The sequence below is a fragment of the Pseudorasbora parva genome, chromosome 19 (assembly GCF_024679245.1).
Source record: "Pseudorasbora parva isolate DD20220531a chromosome 19, ASM2467924v1, whole genome shotgun sequence".
NCBI classification, from domain to species: domain Eukaryota; kingdom Metazoa; phylum Chordata; class Actinopteri; order Cypriniformes; family Gobionidae; genus Pseudorasbora; species Pseudorasbora parva.
The window spans coordinates 39,167,164-39,181,823 of NC_090190.1; the positions used below are offsets into that span (position 1 = coordinate 39,167,164).

General features: G+C 38.3%; 1 protein-coding gene across 2 annotated transcripts; it reads left to right on the forward strand.

Moving 5' to 3' along the window:
- Window positions 1-3,789: 3,789 nt before the first annotated feature.
- On the forward strand, window positions 3,790-10,789 carry LOC137047626 (E3 ubiquitin-protein ligase TRIM39-like). Of its 2 annotated transcripts, none has more exons than XM_067425420.1 (8): window positions 3,790-3,903; window positions 4,763-4,844; window positions 5,277-5,848; window positions 5,960-6,055; window positions 7,645-7,878; window positions 7,970-8,108; window positions 9,897-9,923; window positions 10,019-10,789. In XM_067425420.1, exons 2-8 carry the CDS (start codon window positions 4,772-4,774, stop codon window positions 10,564-10,566), a joined length of 1,689 nt encoding a protein of 562 aa, XP_067281521.1. In that variant the 5' UTR covers window positions 3,790-3,903; window positions 4,763-4,771; the 3' UTR covers window positions 10,567-10,789. The 2 variants fall into 2 exon arrangements, with proteins under 2 accessions (XP_067281521.1, XP_067281520.1); XM_067425419.1 differs by having other exon boundaries at window positions 4,760-4,844; window positions 10,019-10,788.
- Window positions 10,790-14,660: the final 3,871 nt, after the last annotated feature.

The window sequence follows — 14,660 nt, forward strand, 5'->3', positions numbered from 1 at the left end:
ACATGCAAGTGGTGAGATACTTTTTAATAATGTTTTCTGTTTTTCCTGAGCACGGACTAGATTTGAAACGAGTAAATATGCTCGTAACAGATCGCAGAGCGCCAGATCGCTGCACGGCTTGATTCACCAGAGCGATCTTTGTGCTGAACTAAGTGATGAATTTAAAAACACAATGGATAGAGTTATGTCTATAATTTATTTCATCCGCTTGTTTCGTAAGCTCTTATCATCATGTCTGCTGATCACACTGATTTGCTCCAGAATAATGATGTACGGTGGCTCAGTAAAGGCAATGCACTAAGACGGTTCTGTGAACTTAGGCAAGAGATCGTTGCTTTCCTTCAAGAAAGTATCGCAAGAAAACCGGCAAATTTCTCTCTCAGGTGCTTGACGAGACTTTCGTGGCAGACGTGTGTTTTCTGAATGATTTTTTTCACTCATTTGAACAGCATTAATCTGGTAGCCTAGAAATCTAGACGCACCCTAGCGGCATCAAATCTAATCTGCCGCGAGTATCGTCTAGCAACTCTCAATACCCTTCTGAGCTGTAAACGCCAAACTCTTGCCGGGCCAATCACGTCGTGTATAGAGTCGATGGGCGGGGCCATAATGACGACGGCCGAGTAAACACAGAAACTGGCGAACGGGAATTTTACCCCAATTATTAGGAAAGTTAAACAAAAATTTAACTCATGGTTAATGAGAGATCTTTCGTTAAAAGGAAGAATATTACTATCAAACACTGAAGGGTTATCACGCTTGGTGTATACAGCTCTCGTTTTAGACGTTCCACAATCAGTCATAAAAGAGGTGGACACTGTTTTGTTCATTTTTATTTGGAAGAACAGACCACATTATTTACAAAAAACTATTCTATGCAATCCAGTTGAAGATGGTGGTCTAAATGTACTTGACTTTAATACTGCCAACGGTGTATTCAAGAACAAGTGGATAAAGAACTACTTCAGCTCTAAAGGCAAAATTTGGAATATCATCCCCGAGTTCATTTCTGATAAATTGGGGGTTAGAATTTTTTTTGAGGTGCAATTTTGATGTAAACAAGATTCCGATAAAACTTTCTTCCTTTCATAAACAGGTTTTTTTATTATGGATGCTCATCTTTAAGCATAACTTTTCTCCACACAAATCTGTGATTTGAAACAACAAATGTATTATATTTAAAGACAAATCTTTATTTGATAGAAATTGGTACAATAATTGTATAATATTAGTCAGACAGTTATTTAAGAATAATGGGCATCTATTTAATTACTGTGAATTCCTTAATTATTATAATGTCCCTGTTACTGCTAAAGAGTTTGCAGTATTTGATGCCATTCCTAGTGGCCTTATTCAACTTTTATCAGGTAATATAGCTTCTGAATCTATCTCTGTATATACAACCAATCACTTAAGTATTAATGGTGTGAAAATTGTAGAATTTTTTTAAATAACGTTTATATTAAAGAATTATGTAGAACTACATTATTACCGAAATGCAAAACTCAATATATAATCAGATTGAATGGAAAGAGGTCTGGAGTTAAATACTGTCTCACTAATAAAATTAAAGAAATGACATATAAAGTTATTCATTTGATTTATCCAGTGAAACAAGTTGTCTCAAGATGTTTTAGAGACATGTGCCTTTTGTAACACAGAAGAAGAATCCATAAAACACGTATTTTTTGAATGTGTATTTACCCAGTTGTTTTGGATTGATGTTGAGTATTTGATATTTAAATTCACAAAGCGTAAGATACGACTGTCTGGTAAAGATATATTTTTTTTTGTTATACAAAAATAGGAATTTGGAGCAGAATTTGGTGGTGAACTTAATAATTATGGAAAATACCATATACACAAACAGAAATGGACAAATAATAAACCTAACATTATACTATTTAAAATTGAACTTAAACATTATATTGAGGCCCTAAAAGATGCAAGAAATAAAAAAGTGATAAGAATGTAGAGAATTATGTAGAATAATGTAGAGAATAAATTTTTAAATCCTTTTCTTTTTGAAATTTTGTAAATTTTTCTCTGAATTTTTCTTTTTCTTTTTTTCTTCTGTTTGTTTTATTTTTTTTCCTTTCTGTTGTTTCCTTTGATGGTATTATGTATGTAATCGATAAAAATACTCTGTGATCCTCTGTAAGTATGTTGTTCTTGTTATGCAATAAAAAAATAAATAAAAAAAAACTGGCGAACGGCGGTCTTTCGAATCAGCTTTGACTGCGACTCTGGAAGACTTGGAGTTAAGCTTTTCTCTGAGAAAAGAACAAAGAGCGGCACTGAAGTCATTCTTAAGAAGGGAAGATGTGTTCAGAGTTTAGCCGACCGGATACGGCGAATGTTTAATCTATCAGCGAGCTCTGCTTCACCTTCGTTGCTCTGGTTGGTGTAGCGCTATCCTATCACGTGCAGAGGGAGTTTGAAAGACAACCGTTTATCCGCCCCTCGGATTGAGCTGTCAATGGTGAGTTTCCAGACCAAACATCTTGATGTGGATCTGGCTTATCAGGCTATTAATCTGGAGTTGCAGGGAAAGGATTAAACCGTGAGTGATATTGTGGAGAAAAGCAAGATGGACTTGTTTGTAACCAATTTGAATGTTGTGAAAATGCTGCATTTCCCAACACTGTGGGATGTCAGCAAAAACTTCCAGAGATATGACAGATTTTTGGAAAAACTGTGTTTAAATTTTGCTGCGAGGTTTGACGACTTCAGTTTACCCCCCGAGGTGATGCAGTGTGTCAAGGACCCGTTTAGTGTTGCTGCGGGACGAGCGTTTGCTTCTAAAGCCAAAGAGGCGCTCATTTCACTCAATGAAGGATTGCTGCAGGAGCTCATAGACATCCAGACGTCATCTGATGCTGAGAGTTCATTTCTGTCTGGAGGATGTGTACAGCTCTGGGCCCAATTTTTTGCTGCTCTTTCAAGATCAAGTAAATGCAATTTTATTCATTAGCAAAACACCGGCATAGGTTGTGAATACTTGCATATATTTTCTTGAAATGTAACAATGTGTCAAAATTAAACAGTTATAAACAAAAGACGTTTAAGAGCTCTGCATTAGAGTTACAGTGCTGTACAAATACAGTATGTTGATCATTGACGTGATGATTATTTACACTTGCTTTGAACTTTTAGTACAATGTTCATAGTTGAACTATTAACATTTGTTAAACTGTTTTTAAAAATATGACAAAAAAAGAAAGGAGTTCTTAGTAAATATTAAAAGGCAAAATACTGGATACAAGGTGTGTGCATGTTTTTTAAGATATGACCTATAAGTAACAAAAACAGCATATTAGTTATGACAGTAATATATAATAGGTTATAAGAGAATGGTAAAAGTTTGGCCCGGGTCATATTTACATTTTTTAAATCTGGCCCTCAAAGAAGAGCTGCTTTAGGGGCTCCGTAGAGCACTAGTAATCCAGATTAAAGTGTGTATCTGGATCAGGGTGATCCAGTCCCATTTTGCTTTGGAAAACCGGCACAAAAGTAAGATGTTTAAAAGGAAGAGCAGCTTTCTGTCATCATTTACTCATCATGTCGTTCTGAACCTGAGGGACTTTCTTCAGTGGATCACAAAAGACATTTAGAAATTCATACAAATATTTCTTCTTTGGTCCTCTTGTATCGTCTATATATTAAAGAATGAGATTAAACACAAACAGACACACATGAACACAACACACTGAATACAGGGACGAATGTAAGTGTGTGAATACAGGAGGAGCTCTGACATCACTGCAGTTCAGAGAGATTCAGAGAAAGTGAAACTAACTTGATCAGCAACAGCATGGACGCCTGAAACGATCAACCTCTTCAGACACCAGAATATTTACTGATCCGCTCAGAGAGTCTTGTGGACACATCTGATCCTCACAGGTAATGACAGAAATATAAGAGAGATTGAGCTGAACAGGTTTCTAATGGAAGTGATCTGGTTTAGTGGGTTTATGTCAAACTGGGATAAGTTGAACAGAACCAGGTTTAATCATGTCAAATACTCGACTACTTTAGTTTACTGCACTGAAATGAAATCAGAATTGTATTAAAAATGTCATTTGATTGGTTGTAAAGCAAAGTTTAGTGTTTCTGTCATTTTGTCACGATACATAAAGACTAAAGAAACAGGAAGTAAAATGAACTGCAGACAGACTTGACAAACCTGCAAAAATCACATTTATGTTGAAGATTAAAACTATCCTTATTCATACAAGCTACACTTGGTCATACAGTATTTATGTTTATTTTGTGGAGTTATATATTTATTCGTAGGTAAGCATGTGACCTTTGTACTGTTTCTGCTTCTAATATGGATGCCGGGTCCACATTGGTGGTGGTTGAGGAGAGAGGTTGAGGTTGAGCCCCCCTTCAATGTAAAGCGCTTTGAGTGCCTTGAAAAGCACTATATAAATCGAACAAATTATTATTATTATTATTATTATTATTATTATTATTATTATCTAAACAGAAGGTCATAGTTCAGATTGTTCAGTGAGTTTATGAGTCTGTATGAGGAGTGATTGTGTTTATGAGATTTTAACACTTTAATTGAAATATTTATTAAATGATCATGAGAGAATATGAAGTAACCCTAAATCTGACTTTTGAGGCAAGATTTCATTTAAACTTCAGTGAACAAATACAGGAGCGAATGGGCTTAGATCGGTCTTATCAGTCTATTGGTCATAATTTATTTATTTTATTTCTTGTTTTAATTTCTTGAAATGGCTTGAAGAAGGAAAGAACAATGGCAGAATCTTCACCAACATCAACAAAAGAAAGAAAAACCAGGAGACACAGTATTGACTTTGATCCTCCATGTAAGTCAATAACTCAGTAAAGATTGAATTAGTGCATGAATGACTTTAACTCTTCTCATATGGTGATATTTTAAATGTACAGTTCAGGAATATACAGTACTACTTCACATTAAGGCACTGATCAGCTTGTCTGGATTCATTTTGCAGTAACGACCAGATTATACATGACCTCTTATATATTTGAGAAATCATATTAGATATTTTTCAAAGCTGCTCTTTACCTTCAACCTAATTCATGAGGTGAATCATGGGATTCTTTTAAACATTATTTTCTTCTCTGCTCTAATTCATCCGTATAATAAAATCAACATCTCAATATTTTAAATTTAAGCTCAAACTAAAAGTCTCTACATGAGAAACTTGAATTCTGTTGCTCAAGTGTCTCCAGACTTTAGACTAGTAGTGATTTCTCTTCTTCATTTCTCTCTCCAGCGATGTCTTCCTCCAGCGGTCGACTGACGGGCGAGCTTCAGTGCTCTATATGTCTGGACGTGTTCACTGATCCAGTCAGCACTCCATGTGGACACAACTTCTGCAAGACCTGTCTGAATAAGTGCTGGGACAACAGCCAGACCTGCAACTGTCCATACTGTAAAGAAACATTCAAGCACAGACCTGATCTCAAGATTAATACCACACTCAGAGAAGTTGTAGATCACTATAAAAAGAAAAGTCCTGAGAAAAAACCTGAAGTTCTGAAAAAACCTGAAGTTGTGTGTGACGTCTGTAAGGACAGAAAGCGGAAAGCCCTGAAGTCGTGTCTGGTGTGTCAGAGCTCTTACTGTGAAACTCACCTGGAGCCTCATTTGAGAGTGGCAGGTTTAAAGAAACACAAACTGATCAATCCTGTGAGGAATCTGGAGGACTATATCTGTCAGAAACATGAGAGACCTCTGGAGCTGTTCTGTAGAGATGATCAGACGTGTGTGTGTCCGATGTGTGACGTGACAGACCACAAGAACCACAACACTGTTCCTCTAGAAGAGGAGAGTGAAGAGAAGAAGGTAGAAGTTACTGACAAACTGATTTTAAAGGCTCTTATCATGAAGAATCACATGCTCTTTATTATAAATGAATCAGTTTTGAAAACATATTGTGTTGTTCTGTGTCTATAGACTCAACTGATGAAGACACAGAAAGACGTGCAGCAGATGATCCAGGACAGAATCAAGAAGATTCAAGACGTCAAACACTCAGCAGAAGTCAGAAAAGTGAGTTTAAAATAATGTCATTATATGAAGATCTCTACACAGATGCAGGAGGAGCCGGTCCTGTCGATCTTCATTATGAATGTATATAAGCAGCAGTCATTGGGTAGCCTAGAACTCTAGACTCTGGTCAGGCCAATCACATCGTGTATAGAGTCAGTGGGCGGAGCTTAACAGTAGCAGCAGCGTTGCGCTTGTGTGCTTCTAGTAATCCCCAAGGGGGTAATCTAGCACTCGGAAAGCGTTCCACCCATAGGGGCGGCCATTAGTAACCAAGCCATCACCTGCTGTTAGCATCCCATTGACTCCCATTTGTTTTTGCGTCACTTTAACAGTGAAAAACTTTACATCTGAGACGTTTAAAGACTCCATTTGTCCATTGTTTATTAATAAAGAAACACAACAATGCATAAAAGGCTCCATTACATTGTATCTTACACTATCGCCCTGTAGAAGCTGCTTTTGTAAAAATAGGCGAACGATTGCGTCATAACAGTGTAATGCATAATTCAGTGTAATGTTTTGCTCAACGTTATGATAGAGCGACCAGCTAAGTAGAGAACAAGTAACCAATAAGTAGACTAACATACCTGTATATTTCGCTTTCTTTTTTATATTTCCTCTTTTTTCTTTTTATGATACTGAGCCCTGATGGCTTTGACCTCTTCATGATGATGAAACTAAAGCACGGATGACGACGTTCCCTTCCGGCCGCTACATGATCTCATTACAGCAGCGCCACTATCACCATGGCGACTTCACTCCAATAATCGCAACTAATCATAATGCCTCGAAATAGCAAACGTACGAAATATTAATAATAAAATATATATGAAATAACTAAAAAATCTTGTTGGGGTGGGGGCTCACTGGCGCCCCCCGGCTGTTGGCGCCCTAGGTGACCGCCTAGCTTGCCTATGCCTAGAAACGGCACTGACTAGAAGACCTACAGCTGTCAGACAGGTTGCTCACGTCACATCTTCGTCGTCAAGCTCAGTCTGAGCCTGCGCCGTTCGCTCAGCCATCAGGAAGTGAGTGCTTCTAATTGACTTCACTTTTTGCCGTTGTAGTCTATGGGGTCGCTGTGTCCAATTCTTTTACTGTCTATGGTAAACACAGAAACTGGCGAACGGCGGCGGTCTTTCGAATCAGCTTTGACCGCGACTCTGGAAAACTTGGAGTTGAGCTTTTCTCTGAGAAAAGAACAAAGAACGGCACTGAAGTCATTTTTAAAAAGGAAAGATGTGTTCGGAGTTTAGTTGACCGGATACGGCGAATGTTTAATCTGTCAGCGAGCTCTGCTTCACCTTCGTTGCTCTGGTTGGTGTAGCGCTATCCTATCGCGTGCAGAGGGAGTTTGAAAGACAACCGTTTATCCGCCCCTCGGATTGAGCTGTCAATGGTGAGTTTCCAGACCAAACATCTTGATGTGGGTCTGGCTTGTCAGGCTAGTTATTGCGCTGTCACAGCAACAATTCTTCCAGAATACTTCATTTGAGGGGTTTTGCTATAGTATAGTATGAGCAATAGTAACACTGATTCTTGTCTTATCAAACACCTCTAATCATTGGTTGATTGTCCTGGTTGAGCAGAGAAACACAGAGGAGGAGAAAGCAGCCCGTGTTGAGCTCTTCACTGATCTCATCCGCTCCATTGAGAGATGTCAGTCTGAACAGCTGGAGATGATGGAGGAGCAGCAGAAAGCTTTGGAGAAACAGGAGGAAGAGCTCATTGAAGAGCTGGAGCAGGAGATCACTGAGCTAAAGATGAGAAACACTGAGCTGGAGCAGCTCTCACACACTGAAGATCACCTCCACCTCCTACAGGTCAGTCAACATCTCTCTGATCAATGATAATGCAGTATATGACACCATAACACTCCCCATGCTGAAGGATTTCTCCTCTCTCCTGCTGTAGATCGACTCATCCCTGTGCAGCTCTAGAGACACCAGGAACTGGCCTGAGATCAGTGTGAAGACTGATGAGAGTCTGGAGACTCTGAGGAGAGCTCTGACTCAACTGCAGGACACTCTACAGGAGAAACTCACACACACTGGTACGACAATATCAAACACACCGCACAGATACATATATTCATCATCTTTAAACATCAGCAGTGTTGGGGAACGTTACATTTAAAAGTAATGCTTTACAATATTGGGTTAGTACCTAAAAAAGTAACTAATTGCGTTAGTTAACTTTTATGGAAAGTAGTGTTACGTTTTCTTTTTTATTATAGTTTGTTGCTTGTTTGTTTGTTTTTAATAACAGAAAAACAGAAGTCCACACTGTAAATGATTTCTGTTGTCTTCACAGTATTATACTGTTTTTCTCAACAGTTTCATGGTAAGAATAACAGTAAATTGCTGTATTCAATTTCACAGGATGCTAAACTCTACTGTAGTTAGTGTTACAGTAATTTTACTGCTGAATGACATACAGCAACTACTGGATAATTGTTGACAGTAAGTTACTGTTAATTTGACAGTATTTTTTTACAGTGCAGTTTTGGCAAATGTAAAGACCTTTTCACAACAAAAGTGAAATAAAAAGCCTCAGGCTAAAGAAAATTCAAGACTCTTACTTCAACAATAATAATAATAATAATAATAATAAAAAAACACAAATGTGGTTTATCTAAAGTAATTTTGCGTATTAGTGTGGTTGAAATGGATCATCAAAGGTCAGCAGCAGATATATTGGTTAATAAAGTGAGATTAAATACGTCACTTATTTAAATGGGTCATGTAAAGGTTTGTGTCTGCATTGTTAGTTATGATGAAAGCATTCGTGAGAGTGCATTAATCGCGCTGCAATGATGAGATCAATGTCACGTCATCTGCTCAACGCTCATCACTGCAACCTTTCATGAGATGGGAATAGATCTAAATATAATCAACACGTAAAAACGCACTCAAAGTATTTGAGAGCATTCAAATTGTAATACTTATTTCATATGCAAAGATGTCAGCCAATCACAGCAGTGGGCGTTAAAACTGAAGTCTCACAGCAGCCAATCACAGCAGGGGGTGTTTACACTGAAGTCTCACAGCAGCCAATCACAGCAGTGGGCGTTTACACTGAAGTCTCACAGCAGCCAATCACAGCAGTGGGCGTTTACACTGAAGTCTCACAGCAGCCAATCACAGCAGTGGGCGTTTACACTGAAGTCTCACAGCAGCCAATCACAGCAGTGGGCGTTTACACTGAAGTCTCACAGCAGCCAATCACAGCAGTGGGCGTTTACACTGAAGTCTCACAGCAGCCAATCACAGCAGTGGGCGTTTACACAGAAGTCTCACAGCAGCCAATCACAGCAGTGGGCGTTTACACTGAAGTCTCACAGCAGCCAATCATAGCAGTGGGCGTTTACACTGAAGTCTCACAGCAGCCAATCACAGCAGTGGGCGTTTACACTGAAGTCTCACAGCAGCCAATCATAGCAGTGGGCGTTTACACTGAAGTCTCACAGCAGCCAATCACAGCAGTGGGCGTTTACACTGAAGTCTCACAGCAGCCAATCACAGCAGTGGGCGTTTACACTGAAGTCTCACAGCAGCCAATCATAGCAGTGGGCATTTACACTGAAGTCTCACAGCAGCCAATCATAGCAGTGGGCGTTTACACTGAAGTCTCACAGCAGCCAATCACAGCAGTGGGCGTTTACACTGAAGTCTTACAGCAGCCAATCACAGAAGTTTCTGTTTGATTCTCTGAATATCAGCAGACACACACACACACACACACACACACACACACTTAAATAAAATATAATCTTAAATCTTGTCTATAATTTCACACATAAACATGTCAAAGATCTGATGATGTTTTATTGTCTCTACAGATCTGAAGAGGAGGCAGCAGTATGCAGGTACTGTGTGTGTGTGTGTGTGTGTGTGTGTGTGTGTGTGTGTGTGTGTGTGTGTGTGTGTATTGAGTTATGATTCATATTCTCTGTTTTCTCAGTGGATGTGACTCTGGATCCTGATACAGCTCATCCTCATCTCATCCTGTCTGATGATGGAAAACAAGTGAGACATGGAGACATTAGACAGAAACTCCCAGACACACCAGAGAGATTTGATAGATATGTAATTGTCCTGGGAAAAGAGGGATTCTCCTCAGGGAGATTTTATTTTGAGGTGCAGGTGAAGGGAAAGACTGAATGGACTTTAGGAGTGGTCAGAGAATCCGTTAATAGGAAGGGAAAGATCACACTGAGTCCCAGTGATGGATTCTGGACTGTGTGTCTGAGGAATGGGAATGAATATAAAGCCTGTGATGATCCTTCAGTCTCTCTGTCTCTGAGAGTGAAGCCGCAGCGGGTCGGTGTGTTTGTGGATTATGAGGAGGGTCTCGTCTCCTTTTATGATGTGGAGTCCAGCTCTCATATCTACTCTTTCACTGCTCAGTCTTTCACTGAGAAACTCTATCCATATTTCTGCCCAGGCCGTAATGATGGAGGTAAAAACTCAACTCCTCTGATCATCACACCTGTCAAATACAATAAATGAATTTACAGCTCAATATGAAATTAATTATCTTAATAATTATAACTTAAAACATGATTTATGTGCTGCTATTTTTTATTTTAATTTGTAAGCAATAATTACATATTTTAAATGTAAAATGTTTGTTCAAAAAAAATGTGATCATAAATATTTTATAGTTTCATGGCATTTGTTTCCTCAAATATTATCATTAAAGTCTAACTCTAGTAACCAGTGTTACGCAGCACGCTTGAGCTCAATCATTTTACTGTTCTCACACAAAATACACATCAAATATACTTTGAGAAAGAGTAAAATAAGAGTTTTCTGTAAATACACGAAACCTTCACTTAAATTATGCTTGTGTTTAGCATATTTCCTAAAAGCTTAATCTTAATATATTTATTATACTTTTTAGAAATATATAATGGATAATACTCGAATTTCAAATATAGTTTTAATAATATTTAATATTGTGTCTTTTTCACCTGTGAATTCTTTGAGGTCATCACATCCTCCCACACTAAAAAATAAAATGTCTCAAATCATTTCTATCTGAGGGTAAATATTTAAAGCGTTCAGTTCCAGTAACAGTGTAATGATGCTTTCTCACAGCTCAACAACACAATCAACATCTTCTACTTCTACACAACTGACACATCACTACAGTCATCTGAACTTTACAGCTGAGGTGTGTGTCTATTGGCTCGCTGGTGGCCCTCATGGACACACACACACACACACACCTCCACGATACTGACACAGACACACATACACGCACACACACACCTCCACGATACTAACACAGACACACACACACACACACACACACACACACACACCTCCACCTCCACGATACACACACACACGCACACACACACACACACACACGCACACACACACACACACACACACACACCTCCACGATACTAACACAGGCACACACACACACACACACACACACACACACACACACACCTCCACCTCCACGATACACACACACACACACACACGCACACACACACCTCCACGATACTAACACAGACACACACACACACACACCTCCACCTCCACGACACACACACACACACACACACACACACACACACACACACACACACACACACACACACACACACACACACACACACACACACACACACACACACACACAGTAAATGTGGGTCTAATCATCAGTTTGTGTTGTTCAAAACTTATTTAGTAGGATTGGGATACATTTGATAAAAAAGGATTGTCCTGATCCCAGCAGAAGGGTGGATTTCAGGAACAAAAATGTAATATCTTTTTTTATTTATTTTTAAATGGTACAAAAAATACAAAATGTATATAATTTAACACACACACTATTATGTTAAAGTAATAAATTAGAAGCAGACATTATAAGGTTGTCTATTAGCTTTCGGTAGCCTTCAGTAAAAGAGATTGTAGTGTCATAAAATAATCCCCAAATTGTAAGTTATGTTCTGTTTTGTCCAGTGTGTGTTCATTTGTCTGTCAGTGTGTGTTCATTTGTCTGTCAGTGTGTGTTCATTTGTCTGTCAGTGTGTGTTCATTTGTCTGTCAGTGTGTGTTGTCGTTCTGTTTCCTGATCACATGTTCCTTTGTTCCAGTTTCCCGCCGCTCATGTGTCACCATGGTAACCCTCATTAGTTATTTCTCTTCGGCTGTGTCTGGTCTATTATCTCGTTTGTGTTCCTAATTTAAGTTCTGCTGTTTCCCTTTAGTCTTTATCTGATCTCCGTTGTGTATCGCGTGTTTTGACTCGCCTGAGAATCTTTAACATCTTTTGAAATTGTATCTGCCGCTCTTCATTCTTCTGCCTGCAAACACCAGTGACACAAACAGCTGGAAATAGCAAACAAAAATATAATAATAATAATAATAATAATAATAATAATACATTTATTGTGTATAGCGCCTTTAAAAGTTGCTTTCTCAAAGCGCTTCACATCACAAAAACCACAACAATGTATATATATATATAAGAAAAAAAAGTAATATAAAAGGAAATAACAGTAAATAAACAACAAATAAAAAATGCAATTAAAAAACAAAAAAAAGATTTTAAGATGAGTTTTAAAACTGACTAAAGAATGAGCTTCCCTGATGTCAGACGGGAGAGAATTCCACAATTTGGGGGCATAAGATGAGAAAGCCCTATCACCCCTCGAGCGAAGCCGAGTGTTAGGAACGACTAAAAGCCCACTCTGAGAAGAACGCAGGTTACGACTAGACGTGTACGGTATTAAAAACTCGGTTAAGTACTGAGGAGCCAAACCATCCAATGCCTTATATGTTAACATCAGGACTTTAAAATCAACACGAAATTTGACTGGAAGCCAAAACAGGAGTTATGTGATCAACTGCCCTCGCCCCAGATACATTTCTAGCCGCAGAGTTTTGCAAATATTGAAGATTGTTAATACAAGATTTGGAAACTCCGACAAGAAGGGCATTACAATAATCTAACCGCGAGAAAACAAACGCGTTAATCAACCTTTCGGCAACAGCGAAAGAAAAATTAAATTTCGTTTGAAGTGTTTTTTTTTTTTTTACAGTTTTTTTGGATTGCTTACACACTAAAATTAAAAGTAGTACACTATTAGCAAAACCTTACTCTTATGAAGCAAAACATCAGCCCGTATTTGCACAACTATAAGGTCAACCTCACACTTGCTGCAAAACTCTACACACAGTGATTTGCAAAACACTAAACACACATTACACACAAAAATCTATCATGAAGTCACTTCCTTGCAATACCAAAGCACTGACTGTCAAATTACCACACCGTCCAACCAAGGTAAGTCAAGGTCAAGGTAAACTTTATTGTCCCACAAGGGGAAATTCATATGGTCATTCATTCATTACGCGCCCTTATCACAACATATTCTTCAAAAACACAACACATAATACACAGCAGTCTATAAATAGAACAATAAAGACAAAAAAGAAATAATACTACAAAAAAGAAAATGACAATCCAAATACAAAATTACAATTACAATCCAACATTTAACATTAAAATATATAATATTAACAGGTAACTAAAACTATGATAGCTTACGATGTGCTTGATCATTATACAGTCTGATCGCTGTGGGGACAAATGATCTATTATACCTTTCTGTTCTAATTCTGTGTTGTAAAATTCTACCAGTTGACCTCTTACTTCTCATGAATTTATGATATGGAGGGTGAGTAGGGTCATTAAGGATTTGGTCAGTCTTTTTTGAAATAAGCTCATTGTATTGCCGACAACTGGTCAATTCCAATGATCCTGCTGGCCATCTTAATCATGCGCTGTAGTTTCCTTTGGTCCTCCAAACACACAGATGAGGCCAAAGGACAGAACACTCTGAAGTAGACTTTTATAAAACATTACAAGAATGTGTTTTTCTAAGTGAAGTTAATAAACGTAATTTCGGGAGGAGTACGCCCATCTAATCTTTCAATTAATACCAAGGTATAAAACCAGCAGCTTACCTCTTCCCCTTTTTAGTTCCTGAAGCATCCCTCCTCCTCCCCTGCTCCTCCTTTTGTACACCACACAGGTGGTGGTTGAGGAGAGATCCCTGACACGAGTGTAAAGCGCTTTGGGTGTACAGTAGTACATATGAAAGCGCTATATAAATGACTCATTCATTCATTATTTTATTCATTCAATTTGCCTGTTATAGGGGGGCAATCGGAGCTCGGGTAGAATATCCTCTCCGAGCCCCTCTATAGCAGACAGCAAGCCAAATCTGTTTACCACTTTCACTAAGATTATACGGACACACACTCTTCCTGAAGAAGTACATCCGCTGGTGCATTTTCTTAGTTTTGTTCAGTGCACATTCATTAAAAGTTCATTTAAAATCAATTTCCACTCCGAGGTATTTATACATTGAGACCCTCTCCACTAATTCACCATTAATATTAGAGGGGGGAATTATCATTGTTTTTACTAAAATTTATGACCATCTCTTTTGTTTTCCTCACATTGATTTCCAGAAAATGACCAACCATTGCTGTATCATCAGCATATTTAAAATAAGTGTGAGCTGAAGAGGAAGCTTGACAATTATTGGTATATAATAGGCGACAGAACACAC